Below are 27489 nucleotides of genomic sequence, written 5' to 3' on the forward strand. Positions count from 1 at the left end.
TCGGCGTCTATCAGACATGTGGCCTTGTTTAAAGGCTAGTTCAATACTAAATCCAGGCCAGAAAGGCCTTGAACAAAAATTGCAGGCTCCAAAATTAACATTTTAAACAATCCAAGCGCACCTTTGTACATGTAGCTCTTCAATACCAGTCTTACAACTGTTTTGGTTCGCTTGGGTAAGGTACAAGTTATACCGTTATTAGTTTTGTTTGGTAATCGACAGTGTTTCAGGTGAAACTTTAAGTCAAACAAATTTAAGTCAGTTCTATACCTAAGCTGGTCGTGCTAGACAGAAGGAAAACTTTCTGCAAACTACTTCAATCTTTGACAACATCCCTTGCCAAGACTCGAGAACACAAAGTTTCTTCCTTCTCTCACAATTTAAATTCAGATATGTTCTGATTTCCTTGTGTTGGAAATCCGTCTATCGGGGTCACGGAAATCGTTAAAAGTATATACTTATAGCGACCTGGTAATCACTCAAATGCGATTCAAACTACGTCATACATGTATATCGAGCTAGCTATTTATGGAACAGCAAATAGCGTGCTCCGATAGATTGTGTCTGATCCCCACTTTGCAGCTAGAAGATTTGCCTCATCTAAAGGGGAAAATACCACTACACTGCCGGATATCAAGGCGGAACCTTACAGAAACTGGATGTTTATATTGAAAATATTTGTTCTCCTTATAATAATTTAGCTTGTAAAAGGAACGCAAGAAATGATTCCATTGGTTACTTATTTGCCTTCTTCTCCTTTTTCATGCCTTTTTACAACTGTCGTCTTAGCGGTGGTATATTTTGATATGTAGGCCCGCATAATGTATGGGCATATGTGGACCCGTATATGTGGGCTCTGTGTGCGAGAGGTTGGTGCGTATGTGTGTGGGTGTGTGTGTGTGTGCGTTGATGATTGTGTGTGTGTTTGTGTGTGTGTGTGAGCATTTGAGACGAAGATTATATGAATAGTGTATTTGATTCACTTCACTTACATTTTTCGATCAAAGCATTCATTGATTATAATATACTTCTGCAAAGATTGCCCCCAAATGTGTTGAAGACAAATATTGATAACATAATACATAAGTTGGGATTTCTGTTGTACGCGGAAGTGCGGAACACTTGAATTGTGTTTCTTTCATAAATATTTGTATGATAGTATCACTCCATATGAAAGATAGTCAGTGAGGCATTGTCCGTAAACACTGCGTGTAATAGGCATGTTACTTCCCTCTCTCAGTCACTCCATTCTGTCTTCAAACATGCAAATTGAGGGCGCCATACACTTCAAGCTGTAACCTTTACTAGTTGTCTGGGGTAGTTGTCCTGGGGATAGTCGTCCTAGAGGGTGTTTGCCGTATGGGGTAGTTGTCCTAGGGGTTAGTTGACTGGGGTGGTTATCCGGGGGTGGATGTAATAAAAATAATTCATAATAATAATTCATAATAATTACTTTTACAGGGGGGCCTGCACCCTACAAGCTCTGCTTTTTTGTCGGCCCCCTTCCCTTTCAACTGCATGTTTAATTGTTTGACGTATTGTATTGTGCAAATTGATTTACAGGTATATGTATAATATACATATACCTATTATTTATATGTGAATATGTTTAAACGTACTATCATTGTAAATATGAACAGTTGAAAGAGGAAAAATAATTGAATTGAATTGATGTCCAGTGGGTAGGTGTCCGGATACGACATTTTAGATATCGTCTGGGGCATCGTCGTGAAATCTTCTACACCATGCACCTGGAATTGCATCTTCATATGTTTGGAAATAATCCACAAAACCTTAATTATGATTTGCTGGATTTCATGTCTAAATATTTCATATAAAAAAACATTTCACTGTTTTAAATAAAATGGTATTAAATATGTGTTCATAAGTCTTTATGAATAATTCCCCGAGTAATAATTAAATAGTTACAATGAGAACGATGGTTGAGATCCCCCCAAAAGAATGACAAATCTTTTTTTTAGCATAATGGGGGAATTTAGGTGAATTTTTTTGTAATCATCTTCTCCTGATTAATGCATTTTTAAATGTAATAATTGTTACCGCGAAGTAATCTGGCTTGTATCTAACTGGCTGTGCTAACAGTCTGCCACATGTTAAACTGCTTTAATAATCAGACGGATTAATTTTGTTGAGAACCGTTCAAAAGTGCCAAATGACGAGCTGAAACAAAATAACTTGATTTGCTTTTGTATTCTTTATTGTTTTTACTTCTTTGATGTTTACATATGTGCGTTCTATATTTTTATTTATCCGTATTCATATTTAATATGTGCCTAAACATCCCCTGCTCATATGGTAATATATACATGTTGACTTGGATTGCATTATCTTACTCTATTAATTAACTTCTAATTCTACTATATAATGATTCGCTAAACATCCAGCCTCACATAACATAATGCTGTCACGTTAATTTTATGGTGCATAGTCTTGGTCTATATTCACAGCTTTTATTTTCATATTTCATCGTTCACATCCTAACACATTATCGTTTACCTATTCATCAACTTAAATCCCACTGTTTAGTAGACGTAGAGGTAGCAGTCGTAGAAGTAGTAGTAGCAGTAGTATTAGTAGTAGATAATAGAAGTAATAATAGTAGTAGAAGTAGTAGTAGTAGTGGTAGTAGTAGTAGTAATGATATTAATAATAACTTATAATTTGTTTTTAATTTCCACAAATGTGGAAATAACGCTTCAACCACATTTCACGTTAACGTTATTGTGCATAGACTATATCTATGTTCACATCTTATATTTTATATTTCATCGTTCACATCCTAACACATTATCGTTTACCTATTCATCAACTTTAATTCCACTGTTTAGTAGACGTATAAGTCGTAGTAGTATTAGTAGTAGTAGTAGTAGTAGTAGTAGTAGTAGTAGATAGTATAAGTAGTAGTAGTAGTAGTAGTAGTAGTAGTAGTAGTAGTTGTTGTAGTAGTAGTAGTAGTAGTAATGACATTAATAATAACTGATAATTTATTTATAATTTCCACAAATGTGGAAATAATGCTTACCACCACATTTCACGTGTACTTTATTGTGCATAGTCTATATCTATATTCACATCTTATATTTTCATATTTCATCGTTAACATCCTAACACATTATCATTGAACTATTAATCAACTTGAATTCCACTGCTTAGAAGATGTAGTAGAAGTAGTCGAAGTGGAAGTAGTAATAATAACATTCATAGTAATAATGATAATGATAATAATAATAATAATAATGTTTATGATAATTATAATAATGATAATAATATTAATGTTGATAATAACAAATATAATAATAATAATTGATAATTTATTCATTCTTATTCATCGATGCTGTAATAATGCTTTCCACCAGCAACGAGAGGCATTAACACAAGTAATCAATACACTGCCTAAGTGGTGACCATTGGTGACCCACGGTACCCTTTTTCATATGTTAATTGAGAGCTGATTTCATGAGATAACCACCTGTCAGTGACCATACACGGAGGTTTAATCCCTCCTGGCCAAACTAGTGCAGATAGGCTTTAAAGAAACTAATCCCATACCTTTACTTTCATGTAGTGTGGTACCCAAGGTGTACAACTATTTTTACCCAAATTTGTCAGACCTGTGCGAATCATGGTTATTTAAAAAAGGTTGTATTTCAACTGATCCCCGATATTAACAGATTTGGGAGTAAGGCGAGTAGAGATGGTGAATGAAAACGAAGCCATGATACTTTTTGACAGCTTTCGTCATGGTATTCCATTTGGATACTTAAGAGGAGACGCGACAGTCCATCGGCACAGTTTTTCTTTCAGTTATTAAGATTAAATTTGATATTTCACGATAAGTTATAAAGCATGGTTTCATCTTCACGAAATTATCGAGACATAGACATATATTTGTAATATATTTCCCCTTAAAATTATAAAAACTTTTGTTTTGATAACTCAAAATCATCTTAATGGACTTTCTTCATCTCGTGTATTCAATTCTTCTTCACCACATTGACATACTCTCTGTTCATGGCGTCAGTTACATCTTCGTATATAGCTTCTTGATCAGGTTTCTTAAGATCTTGGTAGGTATGAGAGTCAGCAAGATTCTGGTAGCTCTGCGCATCGGTATTAACACCTTGGTAGGTGTGGCTGTCAGTGTGCAGGTCTTGATAGGTATGGACGTCTGTATTTGACGGATCAAATACAGGGTTCTCATACTGCGGAGACGAATCGGACTCCTTCCCTTTAGACTGAGTAGTGGCTGATTCATCGCTGTAAGTTAATATGAAAACAAAGATATAAACCACAGTAATGAAATACGTAATTAAAACAATAATTATGTCCCAATAAATAGGTATATATAAACATGTCAACATGACAATTGGTGTTGGGGAATGGTATTTACAAAAAAACTTACTATTACATACGACTTTCAAACTGGTTGCCATGGTATTAAGAAAGCGTTATGCTTTAGAATATTTACATTGAATATCATTTTTTTAAACAATAAATTAAATTACTATACAGACCCAAACAAAAATACAATCATAATTCATCTTGTTGTTTCATGACCATACGGTTTTAGCATCTTGTATGGAGCAGTACGATGCGGATGGACTGATGCGAGGGGCAGGTTAAGAAAAAGGTATCTCTCTAACCTTCTTCGCTTGTAAAAGATGATGATGAGAATTATAACGATAACAATCACAAAAATAGCACCAACAGCGCTTCCTACGACAGTTGCTATGGAACCTGAAGGAACTCCAGCTGAGTTTGATGTTGATGGAGAAGAGACAGTAGGTGAAGAGGATGGTGTGGGAACAAGGATGGTAGTGAAAAGAAATGACAGGAGTTAAAAAGTCACGAAGATAGCATCAGAGTTAATAGATTAATGCTTAATAAATCAGATATTAGATTAGAAATACCGAGGTAGCATCAGAGTTGTTATAGATAAATACTTAATAAATCAGATACACATGTACTAGCAGTATAATTATGATCATAATTGATTGTAATGGCATGCGAAAAGACCAGTCCCAGTAGTTAGCTTACTATCACAGCTAGACATTCACAATTCACGTATGGAAATTTGTGTGGGTGTGCGCGTGTGGGGGTGTACGATTATTGTTCAATGAATGGAAAAGTGAGGTCAAGACGAACAAATTATACAAATTAAATGATAATAATAATAGTAATATAATAATAATAATATGACAAATTTATATAGCGCTTGTGACAAAAGTTTCAAAGCGCTGTACATATACACAAATCAAAACTACTTCAAGCAAAAATCAATATTACTAATATAATAGTAATAACAATATAATAATAATAATATCGATTATCAAGGAGCATTAAAAACAAAAATTACAAAATTATGCTCTATGTATAAATGTAGATGTCAATATAGTTTTACTAATGCGGACAACCAATGTTTCCAAAACCAGAAACCAAAACCTTTGTTTTTAGATTCAAAAGATGCAGCGATTGCAATAATTCAATATATTTGTCAATTATTGTGAACATACTTTAGATAGGAATTGCAATTTCGATGTTCAGCAATGGTAGCTCTCAATGTACTTAGCAAAAATATTGGCCGGTCATGATCAAAATCTTACAGTGACACTATATTGCCAAAACCATGGCAGTAATGAGTCGCATTCTGACTGATGAACGCCTAAACAAAGGTCATTAAGAATGTGGTCTAGAATCCAGCATTGCGACATCTTCATCGTTATGTATCAAATAATATAATATAATATTTCATTTATAAAGCGCCTTTTCATTAGATACAAAGCGCATACAAAAAGTACAAACTTACAAACAAAAAGAGAGAACATCATCATACCAAGCTTGCATTAATTACAAACTGAGAGGAATAGTACAACAAAACAGAAATAATATGTTTTTACAGACACCTCTTGAGAGCTGTGAAAGTATGGCAATTCGTTAGTACATTGGGTAAGGAGTTCCAGGTTTTGGGGGAAATAACGGAAGAAGCCCTATCACCTATCTGCTTACTGGTTCGTGGGACGGTAAGTGTTTTACTACTGGCCGATGATACATAGATGCATGCGAATGGAGTAGATTACCTCGGTATGATGTGGCCTGATTATTGAGACACTTGTAAGTGAGAGTTAAGGTGTTATATTATGATACGATTATTAACGCGGAGCCAATGAAGATCAGTGATGAGAGGGGAGACATGGACACATTTTTTGTTTACAATGAATGAGAGGGTTCCCCCAAACCCAAAGTGCAATGAGTGGGGAGTAGAGGTGTACGACACTGAATCAGAGGGCAGAGGGGTCTGGGAAGAAAGTCAAAGTGTTGAATGATAAAAAAAAACCTAGCAAATATTAGTACTTGTAAGAGGTAATTCGCAAACAACTGTACTTTAAACCCCTTGAGAACCCTTGAGAGAAACTGAAAAAAACTATATCTTATATTTGGGGGTCTGAAGTAACATACGCGATGAGCAAAAAAGAAACTTTTGCATTTAAAACCTAGTATAGGTATAGAAGTATTGATATTCATAACTTAGTCAGACCTTGCATCCAAAATTGATGCAAATCAGGAATCTTGGGCAAAAGTCATTAACTTCGAGAAATCTGCTCAATGAATTTCGACTGCATTTACCACTTTGATTTCCCGATCGTAGAGAACCATTTGTTTTGGTACTAATTAACAATGATTGCTTACATATTCGTAGTAAGTTAAGCCGCATTGATATTGAACATATTGAAGAGGTTCGTTTGATCTAAAAAGAAGTTACAAGTACAAGCAATGGGAATGTGCCATATCTCTTTAAACGTAGGACAATCGGGACAATTTCCATTCAAAAGCAAAAGCGATTTCAAGTGCAAGACTCTCATAAAATAGGCCATCCTACCTGTTTGTACTTCAGACGGATCTCCGAACAGAGTGGATTTCTAAATAAAAGGTAAACAAGGAATATGAAAAACATTTTTACTGAAATGAAATGGTGATGTATTTATCCAGTGGCAGTTTTAATGAAGTTTAGTCGAACCTTTTCTATACTAGGGAAGCGCATAACATGTGTTAATGCCTCTGCGATATACATACAATGGCCATATCCTGCACTTCCAAGTGACTTTGGGTAATAACAGGTACCAAGTACTCAAGTAGTTAGACCACTTTCATCGGAGTTCATAACGGCGATTAAGTTTTTAAAAATGGTATAGGCCTATTTGTAATGTTCCATCAAGTTGTGTAGCACGAATCATTACAAAATATTGAAATTCTCTAAAAGGCTAACCCATATCACTTGAATTATTTGATCCATAATGTGTTATTGTGTTTTTCCCCCGCGGAACTGTCCTCTAAATAATACCACACGTTGCGTTTTTCTGATAGGGCTTGTATCTAAAAGGAGCTATATTAGACAATGATAACAATTTCAGATACACCCGACGAAAACACTCATTCTTAAGCCACTCATTATTGTCCCTTATCACCGATATTTGCACCTAAATATTACTTCCACAATATAATTATGCTACGAAACCGTGGGCTCTTACATCGTGTAGGCAGGCCGTCAGTCCCTTTGGACATACATATCCACCGTTAATATCTTACCTTTCCTCCAACATTGCTCTCAACACCTGTTCGAATATCATATATCGCCTTGTCTCTGAGGGGTGCATTGTGGTAATGTCCATAAGTCTCGTTATCCCCTATAGTTAGCTCTATCGGAAGATCATCTTTGCTGATGTTAGCTGCTATGTATGAGGAGGGATTCTCGGCATAGGATCCATACGCTGCCTGTTGACGTCGGCGCCTTGCTAACGGACGTCTCTCTTCAACAGCAACAAGTATGTGCCTGAGAGTTTAAAGAGATATTTGTCATGATTATACCCTCTATCACTATCCTTAATTTTAATAATCATCATTTTATTATAAAGCAAAGACGAGCAAAACCTAAATTTATGTAGGCCCTTGTCAGCCCTTGTGTAAATAATGTTGATGCCACAGCTTGTATACATCATTACATGACTAGCAGACTTTCTTTAAAAAATCATATTACTTCTTGAGGAAAAGTAGCCTTCACAATTAATAAATTAATGCATTCAAGAATTAATATAACAAAAGCTTGTACATTAGAAAAGGTAGTCTATGATGAAAATATAGCAGGAATGTCGATTTATATTACTGTTTATAAGCGCTGGTCTATATATATATATATATATATATATATATATATATACATAAACAAGATACAAAGATTTATATAATTTAAGGTCGACAAACATCGTTTGGAATATGTAGCTGGCGAACGCGAGACACGGCTTGCAAGAATACTTACGTTATATATGGAGATTCAAGCATATCGCTAAACTGAATGGTAGGCGAACCGTCAGGGGAAGACACTATCACTGGTGGGTTGGGCTTTGGAAGCTCGTCAGCTATGGCACATTACAAAAAAGAGATGTCAACATCAAACTTAAACCTCATTGAGCAATGACCTTTATCTAATATTGAAATTAGATAAATCCTCTGTTTACAGTTAGTTGCACACGTTAACAAATTTTGCGAGACTAGTAATTAATTCTAAGTATCAGGTTTTCGCTGCCGTACACGGCGGTTATAAACTGGATAGTGATGGTAATCTCTTATTTCTTATTCGAAAAGAAAAGTAGAAGACGGTTGCACTAAAGTCCTAATATTTACCACGTGGGACCTGGGCTTATTGTCACTGATGTAATTCGAACCCTGTCATCTTGATTTATAATGAATAGTGTAAGCACTGTATTTTATAAAGCTATAGGAGGTGTCAATGGTTAAACATGGGGGGTTTTGGTCAGCGTCAAACACCAATAAAACTAATGTTAACATGTATGCAAAACAAGTTTAGTGTTAACGGGTTTGTCCTATTGTCGTCATCTTTATTGTCAAGATGGATGGAGAATCACATTCACCTTGTTACTTTGTTATCATGTTAATTTGTAATCGTATGTAATCTTTACTACAAATTTGACACTACCCTCTCACAATATTATAACCCCTATTAAATTATCTTCATGTTATTCACTTATTTATTTCATCAATTATGTACTTATTTTTTCTTCTCCCCCCCCTTTTTTTTTTTGGGGGGGGGGGGGGTGGGGGGGGTTCTTTTTTTAACAACTTCCAAATTCATACATGTTTCTTCCAATACCTGCAGGAGGTTCCGTAAATTCTTCAACATGCTGACTAGACTCCCCCTCTCCTTTGCTAGTGGACGCTACCACGTAGACCTCATAGAGCGTAGCTGGCTCCAGATCATCAAGTACAAAGCTCGAAGAGGCTCCCGCTACCTCTTTCATTGTAAATGAATCTCCTGGCTGGAATGATCTGTCGTATGGCTTTCCTTTTACTTTGTAGGCCAGCTAGAGAGAGAGAGAAAGAGATAACGCAATTGTGGATAATAATATCATCCACTGATGTGTATTAAGGTCGCCTTGTGGATATTTGCAATTTGACCTGGAAACAACTGAAAAAGTCTTTGTCCGTTCATTTTTAAAAGATCGGTAAAATGCATCTGCATACATTTTTTTTTTTTTTTTTTCGGGGGGGGGGGGGGGAGGGGCGTTTAAACGATTCTTTATTAATGAGACTTGAATATCAAACTGGTAACCTGCACTGTGAAGCTTATTTGACTCATCGAAACAAATCTTGGTTGGACAAACTCCACAACTGTACCTATACTTCAGCATAAATTATGATTCAGTGATTCCGAAATGATTCAGAAATAAATTTATTTTAAAAATGCGTTTCTTTTTCATAAAATGGATTGACTATATGTGTATATCAAAATATCAGTCCTATTCAAGTACTAAGATGAAACCTAGTCACCTAGTCTAACCGAAGATACTGGAAAACTCAACTTAGAAAAAATATTACCTGATAAAGAAGAGAACTCCAAAGAGAAGGTTAGAAAAAGGATTACAGTTCGGATACACTTTAAGCATTACGGGAACTTTCCTTGAAATTAAGTATTGAAGTTACCGTATAGGAGATAATTTTTCCACGCGGGTACCTCGGCTCCTTCCAGGTAATCAGCAAAGATTTTGATCTGCTGGAAACCGCCACCTCCTGGGGCTCACTAGGAACTGTAAAGCAGGAAATAAGATCAATACAAACAAGTGCAATACAAGTATATATTTGTGTACGATTGTATCATTTGGCGTTGTATTTGTGCAGAGAATTTCAGTGTTTTAACATCTACTGTAGATTCGTTTTATTTAAATTGAAGGTTAAATTGTAGAGGTGTTGTGGATAAGTCACCCGAATGCAGATCACAAGGTACGGGGTTTAAGTCCCGCCGCAGCACTAATGTCTTTTGGCAAAACATTGATCTACATTTGCCACTCTCCACCCAGGTGTAAATGGGTACCTGATAGGCTTGCGCGCTAGTTACTTTGGTAGCTCGGCTACGACCAGGGTAATATGTGTAAAGCGCAATGAGCGTCAAAACCTTACGGATACCGGCGCTACATAAATAACCATATTATTATTAATTATTAAGATAAGATCTGGCTGAAGGATTTTCAATACGGTTCTCCAAATTTATGTCTACATCTGTGTCATCTGTGTAATTATTCCCTCCCTTACTCAACTTAAACTGTTTGTCTAAAGTGATATTTTTTGTACAATAAGCCTAATATTCCTGAACATAATACTCAACCGAATATATCCTTCCGAACACTTCAATGGCGTTCTTACATAATCTAAAGATGAATTCTACATAGCCAAAACGATATACGGTATTGAAATTGCCCTTGAGTTGATTTCTTGAAAGTCTCTGCGATTGTGTTCTATGAGCATATGTGATGTTTTTATAGCCTATATTTCCCTGTGTCTGAACGTTTCTTTCTTTCTTTCCCTTTCTGAATGGGGATTTGTATATTTCTACAACAATTATTTAGATCTAAATGTGACATTATAAAAATGAGAAGATAAATATCGTACTTCCTTCCGATGTAATCCTGACAACAGGTGGGTCCGGGCTTGGGTCACCAACACCCCGAATGGTCTCCGCCATGACCTGTATAATGAAAGAAAAACATTGTGATATAAAAGGGAGATGAAGAACGGGAAAGTACTAATATAGAGAAGAACAAAGTTATGAACCTCCTGACATTGTTTTCTATTTCATCAGAAAGAATATAGAACCCAAGATGGTGTAAAAAAAACTCCTCACCTTACATTTATATTTTGTTTACATTAGAAAAATCAGGAAACCCACAGAGTGCTTCTCCTTTTTTTGTTTCTCGTCATCCTTTGAATGTCATCCCTTAAAGCCCATCTGTACTAGTTTACAGGAAGGATTAGACCACCCTGCGTGCAAGGTCACTGGACAGGTGGTTATCTCATCAACTCAGCTCTCAATTAACATAAGAAAAAGAGGATCATGGGGGACCTATGGTCACAGATTATGCATTGTTTGTTATATAGAGGGCCGCGCACGAGTAGCTATAAGTATTACAGTGAGACTTTAAGTTCTATATGAGCTATCATACAACAAACACATCGTAAAGTCTTATATCTTTAAGTTCTCTTCGCAAAACGCAGGAATGAGGAAGCCATATCTGAAGAAATTGCCGACAGAAACTCTCTGTACGGATGGATACTATTTTAAACCATAGGTCCGTTATCACAATATTAAGAAAAGGTATTTTATATCCTATTATCAATATACAGAATCCCTTTAGAAAACGACTTCAGGGATCACGCTTGCCTGAACGGAATAATTCATGTCCGGCTGGAGATGGAGAATAATTGTGGAAAACCTGTAGTTAATGTCAGAGCAAAGCCCGTCCCGACACGAGATGCTGACGTTTCTGGGCGTGGAACTATTATCATCCGTCTCCCAGTATTGAATGTAGTAACCTATTATCCTGCCCAGAGTAGGGTTCGGTGACATCCATTCTACTGTGATACTTTCCTTGTCAGAAGATGGCAGATTTACTCCGATTGGTTGATCTGGGCCTGTAATGTACACATGATGGAGACAAGTCGTAGGATAATTATGGTCGAAATAACTGAATGGTCTATCACACACTGGAAGTAGTATAAAATAATATCATGTTTCGTTTTCTGTCGGTTAGTCTGAATTAAAAGATCCTCATAGTGAACCTATTGACTGGCAATGGTGGCGGAAGATAGATTTCAACAAGCAAAGTTAACAATTTAGATGATTTTTACATTAACTGTGATTTCGAAAGAAGCAAAATATTTTGAAGTAATAATACTATCTTACTGTACCCGCACTTGGCAATACGCGCACTCAGAATCAATAACCCACTATGGACAGCTGTCAATAAGGGTCTTGGGTGCAAGAAATCTAGAATTCACGATAACTCCATTACGTCTTATTTTATGACTGGTAATGAATACTTAATTAGGGATCCATTTATAAAAAAGGGAAACTTCTCTATGCTCTTTTTATTTTCGTTTAAGGAGTGGATGAAAAAAGAATGAATAATGTAACAACAAAACAAATTAAGGAATTGTACCAGTACATCTTCTCATAATATTAGTTCCTGTAGATGATCAAGTCTAAATTTCACAACTTTGAGTACAACATAAATATTGTTATCAGAGTTATATTTCTGGTTCTATAGATACACGGTTAACATTGTTAACGAACAGCTATATTTGAAAAGATATAATTTTCGTCCTTAACGCTGTTTTGTCTTCTTCATCGTTATCAAAATAGAACTAAAAGACATGCATTTTGTGACCTACTTGCTTCATCTGTCTGTGCCCAAATCGCTGGACCATACTCCCCTGCTAGTTCATAATTCCAAGCCCTGATCCTAATGCTGTAATTTGAATAGGGGATGAGGCCAAATATCTCGTGCTCAGGTCCCGACACATTACCATGATAAACCACGTTTCCTGGATATGAACAACAGGAATAATAAAATTAATAATAATGGCTTCTAATAAAGTGCTCTTTTGACGCTCATGGCCTTTAGACATTATTACCCTGCCTATAGCCGAGCCGCCAAGCCGAGCCGAGCCGAGCCGTACCTTGTGGTCTACAGTCCAGAGACTTATCTATTAGACTACAACATCTTTACAAGACATCATGCGTACATTTTACTTGGGAGTATTAAGCTAGTATATCGGAAACAAAGCTAGACTAATTGTTTGTTTAAGAAAATTTCGAAATGAGGCCCTGGAATAGAACAATGGAAACCATTAATTTGAAAATGTTGCACAGATTTGTCTACATGTATGATTGATGGACCAAAGTAGAAGAATCATGATCGTGATGCATCTTATTTGCCTTTGCCGGTAGTGATTCTTTGCTCAATTTTTGAACTTTAGTCAATATTTTTCCTACTATTTTTATCCACACATCACTCCCAAATACGGCAATTTACAGCAATACCTCAGTACTGACCAGAATTTATCATTGATCGATATTCTGCATTCAGAAAATCCTATATTATTTAATGCCTTACCATGGCAAAATATTATTCCGCAATATGACCTATCCACTCATTTCCAAAAATAATTGCAAACAAATAAATTGATCGGTGCTTATAATAAACAAATATATTTATATAGTCAGTGTTATAAGCGGCAAAATTATTCGTCGAATCTATCAATGTCATCTACCAGAGGAAGAAAAAAAGCAGGTCAGTTTTTGCAAAGAAATATGACACTAGAACATATTTTCATTCAGCAACAGCAAGCAATTCAGCTACGTGGTCAAGGTTTTACCTTGAAATTTTGTAGATGAAATTATCCCTCAACGAAATGAGTACAATATAATATGGATTTAATAAATTGAAGAAGCACCATCTGGGATGATGTCAAGGGCAGATAGTTTTTTTTTTAATCTTTACTTATAAACAAGCAATCTCTGGGATTCCGTCTCATTTAGCACTCGACCAGATATTCATTCACTCTTTCCTCTTTAGGTTACCTGTCGAATTGGAGAGCATAACTTCGTAGCTAGAGATTGGTCCATTCCGATAACCACATTCTGGTTTCTCCCAAGTGAAGACAATATTGCGTACCCTAGTGGAAGTCGACTGGATATTAGTTGGAGGACCAGTAGGATCTGTAAAATAAAGGAGGAACCTCATTCTTATTCATTTTCTTATTCTTTAATTTGTACTTCATCTACAATTTCTTACTATCAGCTAATCTACATTTTGTCTTCATAAACATTCTCTAACCCCCTGTAGTATACCTTTTCTAAACTAAATTTCCAGGCCAGTTTATTTCATACAACATATTCTCCAATGATATTTTGCAAGGTCTTATTCAAAGTATATTCGTTCAACTACCAGTTAGGATTATGTTTCCCCTTGTATTCAAACTAGTCAGATAAATAATAATAATGATAATAATAATGCATGTATTTTACTGCGCTACAAGAGTTCCTGATATGCTTAGATTTACAGTTAATTAAAAAGATGTGTTTAAGAAAGAACTAAATTAAGTCCCAAATATGGGAGTCTGAGAAATTCCCGGAGGAATAGGGATGAGCAATAATAACCCCGATCTATAAGAAAGATAAGCTAGACTGTGGGAACTACAGAGGTATCAGCCTACTGTCCCATGCAGGAAAAGTGCTGACAACAATCCTACAAAGAAGAATTCTCAAAAGAACAGAAGAAATCCTCTCTGAATCCCAGGCAGGATTCAGACCAGGTAGGGCTACGATGGACCAAATATTCACGCTAAGACAAATAGCTGAGAAATACCTGGAAAAGAACAGAAGCCTGTACTGCTGTTATATCGACTTTCAGAAGGCTTTTGATTCGGTATGGCAGAAGGGCCAGTGGAAGGCGATGGGATGTTTTGGATATCCAAGCAAGCTGATACGACTGTTACAAGCACTGTATGAACAATCCCAGAGTACGGTCGGAGTAAATGGAGAGCTGACAGAGTGGTTCAAGACAACCGTAGGAGTCAGGCAGGGGTGTGCCATCTCCCCACAACTTTTCAATATACTCCTCGAACTAGTTATGACCATGGCAATGGATGAAGTCCAAATAGGAGCCAAAATTCAAGGAACCTGCATAAACAATTTACGTTTTGCAGACGACATCGTCTTGATAGCCGAGACTCCAGAGGAACTGCAGACACTGGTTGATAAAGTCTACAAGGCAAGCTGTGACCTTGGTCTCAAGGTGAACGTAGCAAAGACAGAAGTGCAAGCTATTAGCAAAAGCAAGTGCAACCTCAACATTGACATAGCCAACGACAGACTAAAACAGGTGGAAGATTTTATGTACCTGGGAGGGAAAATAGCAGAAAACGGCTCAAGTACAAGTGACATTAAGAATCGTATCAGGAAAGCAGGGGCAGCTTTCCAAAGGCTAAATAACATATGGACATCAAAAAGCATTAGTAGTCACACGAAGATGCAACTGTACCAATCACTCATCCTCTCTATACTGCTTTATGGGGCAGAATCCTGGACAGTTAAAAAAGAAGATAGCAACAGACTTCAAGTGTTTGAAATGGCATGCCTTCGTCGCATAATGGGGGTGACAAGACTAGATAAGATCCGTAACACACACATCAAAGAATCCCTCAACCTCGATCAAGATGTTATGGACAAAGTCTCCACTAAAATACTCAAATACTTCGGCCACGCCCTAAGAATGAAACCTACAAGATACCCCAAAATTGCAGGGGAAGGAAAGGTCACTGGAAATCGACCCAGAGGCCGTCCACCCAAAAGATGGCTTGACTGCATCTCAGAGGACTGCAAAGCAAGATCTATACCAAGGCTGACAGATGCATCAAGACTGGCTGCGAATAGAAAAACTTGGTATACCATCACCATACAGAAGCCATCACGAGGCCCCTGGCCTGCGTGAACGGCATAAGTCAAGTCAAGTCAAATTAAGTCTAGCGTCGTATAAAGTAGATCGTGAGCTGTAAATTCGTCTAGCCGTACTGTCAGCTCTCTGTCTTTTTCCTACAGCTGATTCAGAGGGACACGCGCGCACCCACACACACCCTCATACTCACATCATCATGTAGTAGCTGCTCTGGAATCCGAATCGCCATAACCGCTACTGGTTCTGCCTCTCACGAACACCCTGTACTCAGAGTTGGGACGCAACTCCAGGACATTGAAGGTGAAAGTTGAACCATTGACGTTCCCTGCTGAAGTCATTATACGATCCCTAGAGTTATCCTCACACATATCGCCTTGAAGAATATAGTACTTGATTTCATAATGCGTAGGCTGGCATGGAGGTGAGGAAGGAGGTTGCCATGATACTATCAAGCCAGTAGTGTCACTGTCTTCCTGATATGTGGTAAGCTCTGTAATAACTGGGATTCCAGGAGCTGATAAGTGTACAGAAAGGAAGGAATAAACATTTCATTCGGGCTAATTCAGGTTCACAATTATGAATTGACTATACTGTGATTATACTAAATATAATCGTTATCTTAAAAATATGTATTGACTTCAACGAAATTTAGGTTTTATGATGTATGTTAGATGTGTATTATTCACGAGCCTTTACTAGGCTAGCAGTAAAATAAATCTAATTGGAGCAACCTCAAGAGATGGACTGTATTAAAGCCGATTTGATTTTAAATTTGAAACGTGTAATTTCTCCATACTTTCCCTATTAAGCAATTACTCTTTAATCGCATATAGTGCAATGTGTACAACGGTAGGCCTTGTTCTCATTTAGCAAACCTGATATATTAGTCATTGCCATTTCCATGTGCCATTCACTCCTTTTCAGCTGGGTAGTAACTACTCTTATTCTGAAGCGATATTCTGTGCAAGCATCAAGATCAGTTATGTTTACAAAGTTCCTTCGTGTGATCGATGCATTCTGGACAGTTCTTCCCCCACTAGTAGGATCATAGAGATCGTATTCATAGCGATCCAAAACACCATGTAGGCTTTCACAAGAGGGCTCCTCCCACACAAAGCGCAAGGATTGGGCAGTAGAGGTGTATGACACTGACTCGATAGCAGAGGGGTCTGTGAAGAAAATCACAGTGTTGTATAGTTAATTAACAACATAGCAAATGTTAGTAGATATAAATCCAAAGCAGAAATAGAAAACAGGAATTCGAATGTAATTAATTAAACCAGATCAAAAAATAGAATTAATCATTACGGAAAGTGACAATATTTCTTTTAAATGTTTAACAATTCCAAATCATTTTAAATGGTTTTGCAATTGCCCTTTGTCTTACATTTTTAAAAGGGCTGATGATAATTTGCATTAACATAAAACTTGAACCCTTGAGAGAAGGGCGCGAAATTTCGGGACCAGAAGGAACATACGCGGTGAGCAAGGCGACCAAGCTGTAGAAACTTTTGCATTTGAAACCTTAATACGAAAAATATTTATAATGCAAATTTGTTATGCAAATTAAGACTTTATATTATAATGATACTTATCTCTCTTTATACTCTTTCTCTTTTGCGTGTTTTCTGCTCCCTTCAAGTGCCATCCGGAACAAGTGCCCCTCCCTCCTCATAGATACGCCAACGCTCTAGTATTAACATAATTGTTTACATACCTCCATCTCCTGTGTCTCCACAAACATTCATAGGTAGACTCTCTGCTCTTCTTATCACAGCTATGATGGAGATGTTATAAGTTGCGTAATATTCCAAGTTTGAAATGGATTTGGAGACATCTGTGGAAACTGATGTGACGTTGAGTTCGTAAACCTGAGCATCTATTACAGGAACATCTTGGCATGCCTTACGTGAGATGAGTTGATATGATACCCTGTAGTAATCCACATTGCATTGAGACGGAACACTCCACTGAACTGTCAGGCTGGGCTGATTCCCAGTTGCATAAGCGTATGCACTTGTGACTATATTCAATACAATAAGAGAGAAAAAAGTAAATTGTTAATCTTGCAAAATAAAGTACATTTCAGGAGAGCGGTTTGTATTCTAGAAAGGTTATAATAAACATAACACAGAGACCCGCCTAATAGTCGTATAACTACATAGTCATGGACATCCGAGCTTAATTTTCTATGTAGCCAAAGATGGAGCTAAAAATTGTTACCTGTGTTAACATTGAACAGGTTTTTACCTATTTCTGTTTTTAAAGTTAAAGAATGTAATAACCTCTTTCCAACAGTCTGACAGGATTTCCTTGATTCAGAGTAAGCATAAGAATTGGAAGCCTGTCTACCGTGTGAGTCAAAAAAAAAGTTTACACCTAGAAAATTGCTAATTATTTTAAAAATCATCTATGAACAGTAAATTATTATACATCTGATGAAAGAGTGTTTTATCCCAAATCATTTGGTACCATTTTTGTGTGGTATGTGTTCACCCTTGGATGAACAGGGGGCATTGTTTGCGAGAGTGCAACAATCGACTTGCGCCAAAGTGATGCCTTCAGTATGTATTATGTTGGGATAAGTGGAGTGAGAGAATGGATTGAATGTATCAAATGAAATGCATTGCATATGTTTTTCGCAAAGGGCAAAGTCACACACACCCACACACACGCGCACAAATGTTCCTTGATATTTGATATTCGATATTTGAATGTGTGTCATGATTAATTTTGTTAGGGGTGTTATTTGGATCTGCAAAGACTGAATTAATACCCAAATCCCAATTGTTTTATTCAAACATCACATAGGCAACTTTGGCTCAAGTCGATTTTTGCACTCTCGTGAACAATGCCTCCTGTTCACCCAGGCGTGAACACATACCACACAAAAATGATACTGAATGATTTGGGATAAAACACTCTTTCATAAGATGTATAATAATTTACTGTTCATAGACGATTTATAAAATAATTAGCAATTTTCTAGGTGTAAACGTTTTTTTTTTACTCACTCTGTATAGAGCGCCAGGAGTGTCAAGTCTGACAGACATGAGCGCTATACAAGAACCCACTATTATTATTATTATCATTATAGCTGGGTTTTTTGTATTCGAGCGCCTTTAACATCATAATGCGAAAGAAAAAAGCATGATACAAGAAACAGATTTTATCTGTGTTTTTTTTCTTATCATTTTACCTGGACCCTTTGTTATGATAATTATACGCTCTCTAGTCAAGACAGGGTCGATATCTGGATCACAGATGATTATAGCAATCATTAATACAATTATAATGCATGACGTATCTAAATATTGAATAAAAAGAGACTTACAAATTCAGTTGAGAATCCCCGCCCCTTACTATCTCTATTCTTAATGAAAATTCCTAGAAAATAGGTAAAATGCTAAAAATATAGAAAATCTGTAAACATTGTAAAACGACATTTTGTAACGCGGACAATCCAGTAATCTCTACCAGAAAACACTTAAATGTCTCAAAGACATGATTCTTGAATTCGAAATGTAATGTCGTACATGTACTAGACATAATGATACTTAAACCTGTGTTTTACTATAGGAATGTGGATATCTGGCACAAATATTATTTTACTATGCAGTTTTGGAACGTAATAGTTGGAATACGTTCACAAAATAGGACAATGTGACTTCCCGAAGGTGATTCTAAATATGGAATTTCTTGGTACTTTTTTTTTACACTTACAATTAACTCCTGTTACACCGATGTCATTAGACACTTTTCCAGTAGTTGATACGTCACGGTTGACGGCATTGATACTCAGTTCATACATGGTGCACGCCACAAGATCATTGAACTCTACCGATGAGTATGAAAAGTCATTATCCAAGTATGACCTCCTAACCGTAGTTTTACTTTGATCACCACGCTCGTAGATTGTTGTAAAGTAGTACCAGAACACTCCATTCACATTACTACAGGTAAGAGGTTGCCAGGTGAATCCTATTCTTGATGGAGACGTCCTTTCTGGGTTAACCCTGACGTTTGTAATGTTGGATGGTGCTAAAGTGAAGCAGAAATATAATAGAACGTACCTAAATCCGTTCAAACTTGACGATTACGTAGTAAAGCTAGCGAAAAGGGTGAAGAGAATATACATCGCAACCAATCTGTAAAATTCATAATTTAGATAAAGAAAAATTCTTGAAAATTATATTTTTAAATCGATGCTTATGTTATAGACAGGAATCTAATACAGACTTGACTGGTAGGGTGTATGATATAACATTTTTGGACTACCGAAGAAAGTTATATTTTCCCAAGGAGTTATATTTTAAATGACCAGGAGTGAAATATCTTTACTACGCTCCTCGCAATCGATATTATGTGATGATCTTTGGACCAATAACAACTTTGTTTCTGTATATTATAAACAATATTAATAATTACAACACGGATAACAAAATATATCACCTTGTACATTTCTTGAAACTGATATGGGGAAAGGGAATTGTGATTATTAGTTCATTACTCACGTCCTGGGCTGGTATCTGAATAGCCGATCGTGGGTTCACTCTGCCCGGCACCATTTACAGCTGTAACTGTGATCTGGTATCGCGAGTAAGGCTCCAACCCCACTAGATTAGTATGTTGTATAGAGGTGGTGTTAATTTCAAACTCTGTTTGGTTGGTTTCTGGTGAAGAGCAGGCAAGCTTCTGATATAGACTGTAGCGTATGATATAGTAGTCAGGGGAGCATAGACTTGATGACAGTGCCCAGCTCACTTCAATTTGTGTGGTTGAAGCACGTACCCTGGTTGAAGGTAACATATGTAAGGCTTCTACACCTGCGGGTCCTGGAAATAAATGTGAAATATAACTAAACTTGTAATTTGCAAACTGAAAGAATATTTAAGAACAAATTGAAGACTGGTAAACGTACCAGTAAGGATGCCATCTAGTCCATTTTTGGCTATACTCCTGAAATTCCCTCGCATGACAGACCTGTGTTCTTTGATTCAATGACTATACATTTCACTTTTAGCGTTGTGATACAGTCTTTATGGCAAATTTTCTTTCATATGTCAAGATATAAGATATAAGGTATTGTGAATGGAACACAACCCAAGCGTTAATACTGTACAACTCAACGCACTAAACATACAATTAGAAAACAGATATTCTTACGTATCAAATATGTGCTCACTGACAATATTTCTGAAGAGATCCCCAACTCGTCTTTGTTTCTAAATGCTGCGTTGATGTTATACGTAGAACAATCCTCAAGCTGTCCAATGTTAGCAGTACCCGCCGTAGTATTGAATGACAAGGTTCGAGGCAAGCCATTTTGTCCATCGGTGCTTACATTGATTTCTAATCTAGAAAGGGCACTGCATCCCCATGATTGCTCTGGTATTATCTGTTATCGATATAAATATGACAAACGGGAAGAATTCACCAATTTTACTAATTTGAAAATGTTAAGTTTGCCATATTCACCGTCAAACCTAACTTTTTTCAATATATATATAATTATACGGAGTAAACATACGAAACGCTTTATCCAAACTAATTAACGTACGAAATGATACTTCGAGTGGACTTTTATTAATGTGTACAGTGACGTACGCAGGATTTTTTCAAGGGGGGGGGGGGGGGGGGGTTAAAATCGGGCCCAAAATTTCGCAACGACTCAGCTTTATTATTTTGCTCCCGAAAATTTGAAAATCGCGCCGGCCGAAAAGTCGGGGGGGGGGGGGGGGGAAGCGGACACTTTTTTTTTTTTTTTTGGAGTCCAACAAAAATCACAACGAATCAGCCAGCCGCTGAGTAAGCGCGGGGGAGGGGGGGGGGGGTTGTAAGAGGACACTTTTTTTTTTGCTCTCGAAATTTGAAAATTTGACATTTGGTTCCGTTGGGGGGGGGGGTAAGGTTACCTTTTTTAGGTCAGCCATTGGCATTGACAGGATTTTTTTTTTTGATTTTTTTTTTTAATAAAAAAAAACAACTCAAAAGGGGGGGTTTAAAAAAAAAAACATACACAAAACATACGCATAAAAAAACCTCAAAGGGGGGTTAACCCCAAACCCCCCACCCCCACCCCCCCTGCGTACGCGCCTGCGTACGCGCCTGAATGTGTACCATTGTGTATTTGGGTCTATTTATAAGCTCTCATACTGAAAATTCAAACGCTTTGGTGTTCATCTCCTAACTAAGCGAATTGTTATTATTGATATGAAGTAAATTGAACTGAATTGTGTTTCTTAATAGTTAATGATAAGAAAATTAAATGCAATGAAATCATTTCAGCTCACCACCCAATCCAAAGTGATGGTTGTTTGACTTCTATTTCTCACAGACAGAACAGGCGCCTCAGAAGGTGCTGAAAAAAGGATTACCAAAAATAAAGACAATTAAGTTGTCTTGGTTGTAATTAAGTTGCTGGTTAAAACAACTCACAACATAATATTCACATTAGGTGAATAGTGTACTGTCTACAAATTATTTTGCTTTCAATGTGAATTTACTACGGTGAGTCCATATTTACCAGCCTTACATTTGAGAGCGGGAAATTAACAATCGAAAACTTTAAAAAAAAATGCAATGTAATATAGGTCTTTGGAACGTCAAAGGATCTCTGTTTATGTCCTAATGGTCAGGAGAAGAAAATCAATCTTAATTTTTAACTAACTATACTCTTACTTTTATCGGATTTATCATTAATTGTAATAATATCGCGGCTATATTTGCTATTATTAATAAATCTTCAGCTCGAGGAATAAAAATGGGCGGAACCTGTAAGGTACACGCTTGGTTAAGTGATTTTGCTTTCAACAACGGTAAAAAAAATGACAACAGATAAATTAAATTCATTTAACTTACTTTAGCCACCAACAATTTTAAATGATTATAAATTCCCTTAATCTCAATCTTAAGTTAGAAAGCGTTAATAAGGTCTAGATTGAAAAGAACGAGTGACGTCAAAGAGTAAACTCCGTCCTGACTGCGGCCGTCAAAATGATGTTGATGATCCACCTATTATTAGGTGTTATGATAATAGTCTACTGCTCTTACCAGTACACTTTGTCCTAGCTCTTGCTCCTGGGCTGTACGTCCCTTCACCCACTGGCCCTTCTCTAGAAGCAGTCATTCTGAATTCATACTCTGTGTCCCGTGTCAAATTAGTGATGGTAAAAATTGTATCTCTGATGAGATATCTTGAAGCCCTTGCTATGTCATCCTGTCCGTGTGTGTTGAAGTAGACTTGATATCCAATCACTGGCCCATCACCATGATCATTATTCTCATTCCAAGGTGTCCAGCTTATGGTGATCGAGTGAGAGGTCATGTTTTGGAGTAGTATGTTAGCTTCAACAAAGCTTGGAGGTTCTGAACGAAAATGTAATTGTAAACAAAGTTCTATGAAACCATCAACAAAAATTTACATTAAAAAAAGTAATGGTTTTTACTGGGAAATTGTATTACTGACATAGGTTTTATATCTTAACTCCCTTTTACACACACCTCGCACCAACATTATGGAAATGATCTTTAAACAATAAACAAAAAACAATAATGACAAAAGAAAAATGAAACAGATAATTGTTTGCAAGTCTTGTTCAAGTTGTGCTATGTTTTTGATACAGGCAAATGATCGGAGCGAATACGAATGAATAAAGTTTCTGACATTTTGTATGTAAATAGTATATCAAAACATGATTTTTTTTCAACTCTGGGAGTATTTCAGAAAGGTACAAATTGTCAAGTTCATCCATACTAGGCCCATGGACTTATCGTATTCCCTATACATATTGCGATGTGAGATGTCACTGAGTATTGATGTGAAATAACGTCACTTAACGTTTCACAGACATTTAACCGTAATCTGATACATTGAGTGACACAATATGTGCACCATCTCTGCTCCCTGGAAAACATTCGAGACCATGGTCAGCGTGAGCAAGGTAAGAGAATTTTGCAATAGTGGCGAAAATGTATTTGTCATTCCACTAGGTCCTTATTTCTTTCTTCAATGCCGGGTACGGAGTGGTAAGAGTCATGTTTAGCTTTAAGTCGGTGCTGTGCCTGCGATCAAACCCACGGCCATCGCACATGGTTTTAATAAAAACATTCAAAACGAAATCACACTTCCACATAATAGATCTATCATAATAACATATAATATGGAAGCCCTTCAATGAACTTTGATAGACAACAAAGGCAATGTAAACAAAGTGTCGAATCGTGTTAATTATCTGTATTCATTGTTTTTGACATACATATAAATGTACAAGGCACCTTTACTTAAATACAATACAAAAGAGTATATACAGCTACTAAGAATCCAATCGCATTAACATTGAATGTGCAGAAAGAAAGTGTTATAAGTGGTTCAGAATTACTTACCATAAACAGAGACAGTTAGATCTCTCGAGGCACTTTCCCCGTCCGGTCTGCGCAAAAGACAGCTGAAATTCTGAGGTACCTCATCCAGACTCACCCTAACCTGGTACCGGGATGTCCTGGTTGATTCAGTGACATTGGTCTCCAGAAAGACAATCCCTTCAATTGCACCGGCTACATCGGTGACACTGATGTTTTCAGAGGGCGTTGGAGGTGATCCTGTCACGACACAAACCAATGTTGTAAGTTCGCCATTGTTAACCTTCGTGTAGTTGAAGCTCTCTATGGCGTAAGAAGGAATAGGCTGAGAAGGGATGGTAGGGGTGACAGGAGTGGTAGCACTGGTAGAAGCCTGAGTCGTAGCTTCAACAATGGGGATGGTTGAAGAACTGAAACAAGAACTTGCCGATTTTGTACGAGTGACCGCTGAATATGCATATGAGGAGAAGAGAAAACATTGTTAAAATATCAGATTGTACGCCTCACACACGCACGCACATAACACTAACCCACACAGGCTTATGCTTGTTTATATAACATAATCATAGAAATCTAGGTATTCTAATGGCAAGTAGGAATTTTGCAGGGCAGTTATTTTTTTAGTTTCCGTTTAAATCCCCTTAAAACCATATCAATTTCTTTCTAACACAACGGAGATGGTAATGCCTCATATATTTTTTACGTAATTCATTCAGATATATTTAGTGGTAAACTGCAGCTGTTTTTTGTTGGTGGTGATACCGTAAAATGTAATACACTTCACATTTCTGTATCTTAAACAGAGAGCTCAGTATAGATGCAGGGCCTCTGTTATTCAGACACTTATTCTTATCTATTTCTCCTTGTGCGCCTCAGAATAGAAGTTCTATAGATAGATGGCGCAATACAAATGCCAGATATTGTTACTATTATTATTACTCTCAGTTGTAGTAGTAGTGGTACTACTATAACGTAGAAGTAGTAGTAGTAATTTATATATTCGTTTATTTATTATTATCATTATCAATATTATTATTATTATTATTTGTTGCACGCAAATGAAATCATTTACACGTTGTAACCGCTGAGGTTTTGTGCTTTATATCTTAACACGCCTTTATTCTTATGTTGAACTATGAGCCCATGTATGCTTACATGTATCATCGTCAACGTACTGAATGGGGGAAGTTCGAAATGTAAAAAGATAAAGAAAACAATAATAACCAGGGTTCAAATTTACCACTATAAGAAAAACAATAACTTTTCAAAATATGGTGCTTTTAAAATATAGCTTTTAACTGGAGAGCAAGTACTTCAAAATATTATAGAAGTACTTCCAGTTTGTCTAACATTTGATGTGCGGAATTCTTAATCTAAATACTAAATATCCGGCTCTCAAAGGTTCACCTACAAGTGTAGTTACGATTTAATATCAAGACATGAGAGCAGACTACTTGATCGTATAAGCAAAATAATTCAACCCATTAGCACCATTCCGAACGAGGCGATATTTTGTTTTTAAATTACTGTTGTGCAAAAACAATTTATAACACCAAGAACACTTCGATTACATGGGCATTAACATTCATAATAATTCGCAAGGCAATAAGATGGTTCTTTATAAAAAACCTAAATGATGTACTGAATGTATGTAGTTGAATTTAAGAGAAACTGCTAATAATGATATGTGACCTTTGACCTACCTATGTTCATGTTTGATATGAATGACAAAATTAACTTAGATCGAGGTTAAAGTCTGTATGGTTTGGAGAACGAATTCCATTGGTCAACTCAGCATAATGGACAAAAGCAGGGAATGCGTGTCAATTGATAATTAACTGCAAATCTAGCCATGAATTAGCTTAAAATAGTAATCTGTTTAATCATGAAACTTTTTTTCTCCTGGTACTTGTTGTGTTTTTGCCTTTTGCTTTGACAAGCCCAAGAAATAATGAAGGACGAAATGGATTTCGGCTCTTTAATCGTGATGTGTATAATTTGTGATAATAATGTATAGTAAAAATAGAAAATATGAAAACTGACTGTTTAAAACAAATATTACCTTGGCAGTTGACACCAGTCCAGCCTTCTTGACACGCAGTCCCATCAATGCATTCTCCTGTATCCTTGGTACAGATGTTAGGTGAAGAGCAGTGGCACTCTTGCAAACAATCTGCTCCATACGTTCCTGGGTTACATTCTTTTAAAAAATCATGGGGATCGATAAAGTAATAGAAGAAAAGGAACAGCATTATGAGGTAGGCTTTATGCGCTTTTTAATCTTCAATATTTCACATTGACAGGAAGGCCCAAGACCCAAGGTACATTGATATAATTGTTGGCATGATATCAAATTTCTAGAATGAATTCAAACAAATCCTGAATAAATGGGTCAATGAGATATCTAGAGTGCGTTTTGAAAGCTTGGTAGACTTGGTTCCGCTAATTCGTTTTTTTTCTTCTTCAATGCACTCCCGCTCACAAGTGCATTTAAACGTCTTTGATACTTTTTAATAAGATCTATCTAATGATAGATATATTAAGCTCGATTATATTTATTTTTTATATTATCTGTTAAATTCCGATATATTTGAATGAATTACCCAGACATTTTCAATGAGGAGGTTTCTTATATGTATTTGCAGATCATACTTTATATATCAATTTGATCCAAGGGGAACTGCTTCAAAGGATTTAAATGGAATTATAATAGTTTATAGTACATGGCTTTTAAAGCGAAGAAATGTTGTACATGCATGTTGTTTTAGTAATTGGGATGGGAAAACATCATCCTATAATGTGGGATATTACGAATTCGGTATTCCTTTTCTTCTGATCGAGCACAATTTGTAAGGGCTACGTGCTTGCACATTAAAGGTTACCTAAATAGATTGATACGAAAAGGAGTCCATGGGTTTTCAGCTCTACCTCAAATATAGAATACATTTACAACAAAAATGACTATTAAAAAACGCAATAATGTTTTGCTTGTTTATTTGTGTGCGTCTTTTTGAACACGGATTAAAGCATTAATGTCACTCGGAAAAGAATATGATTATTTGTGTTCATCTACGTGATGACAAAATAATGAACAAAAATTAAGCACCTTCACCTTCAACCTAAGCACCACTTGTTAAAAGATAACAAAAGTGATATTTTGAGTGGCAGAGTATATTCCACTTTGGAATCTCTTTCATCCTCAAAGAGGTTTCTACTTCATTGTATTATTATGTTATCATGTTTCTTGATACGCACACATAACATTATTTTCGAATACTATATTCAAGATATACTTCGGCTTATT

General features: G+C 36.4%; 1 protein-coding gene and 2 long non-coding RNA genes across 3 annotated transcripts; all 3 read right to left on the reverse strand.

The window, feature by feature from the left end:
- Window positions 1–3854: 3854 nt before the first annotated feature.
- LOC105444959 (receptor-type tyrosine-protein phosphatase mu-like) lies at window positions 3855–11868 on the reverse strand. Its single transcript, XM_030995679.1, has 9 exons — window positions 11747–11868; window positions 10978–11053; window positions 10015–10118; window positions 9185–9395; window positions 8333–8432; window positions 7606–7849; window positions 6899–6938; window positions 4665–4773; window positions 3855–4278 (listed from the first exon to the last, which is right to left on the reverse strand). Exons 1-9 carry the CDS (start codon window positions 11762–11764, stop codon window positions 3996–3998), a joined length of 1185 nt encoding a protein of 394 aa, XP_030851539.1. The 5' UTR covers window positions 11765–11868; the 3' UTR covers window positions 3855–3995.
- A 71-nt stretch (window positions 11869–11939) lies between these two features.
- On the reverse strand, window positions 11940–14080 carry LOC105437860. The gene is made up of 3 exons (XR_004066073.1): window positions 13949–14080; window positions 12757–12909; window positions 11940–11997 (listed from the first exon to the last, which is right to left on the reverse strand). It is a non-coding gene; the product is annotated as an uncharacterized LOC105437860 (long non-coding RNA).
- Window positions 14081–19695: 5615 nt separating this feature from the next.
- Window positions 19696–21215, reverse strand: LOC115928881. Its single transcript, XR_004066267.1, has 3 exons — window positions 20991–21215; window positions 20339–20659; window positions 19696–19865 (listed from the first exon to the last, which is right to left on the reverse strand). It is a non-coding gene; the product is annotated as an uncharacterized LOC115928881 (long non-coding RNA).
- Window positions 21216–27489: the final 6274 nt, after the last annotated feature.

Source organism: Strongylocentrotus purpuratus, unplaced genomic scaffold (assembly GCF_000002235.5).
Source record: "Strongylocentrotus purpuratus isolate Spur 01 unplaced genomic scaffold, Spur_5.0 spur5_scaffold_3, whole genome shotgun sequence".
Classification (NCBI taxonomy): domain Eukaryota; kingdom Metazoa; phylum Echinodermata; class Echinoidea; order Camarodonta; family Strongylocentrotidae; genus Strongylocentrotus; species Strongylocentrotus purpuratus.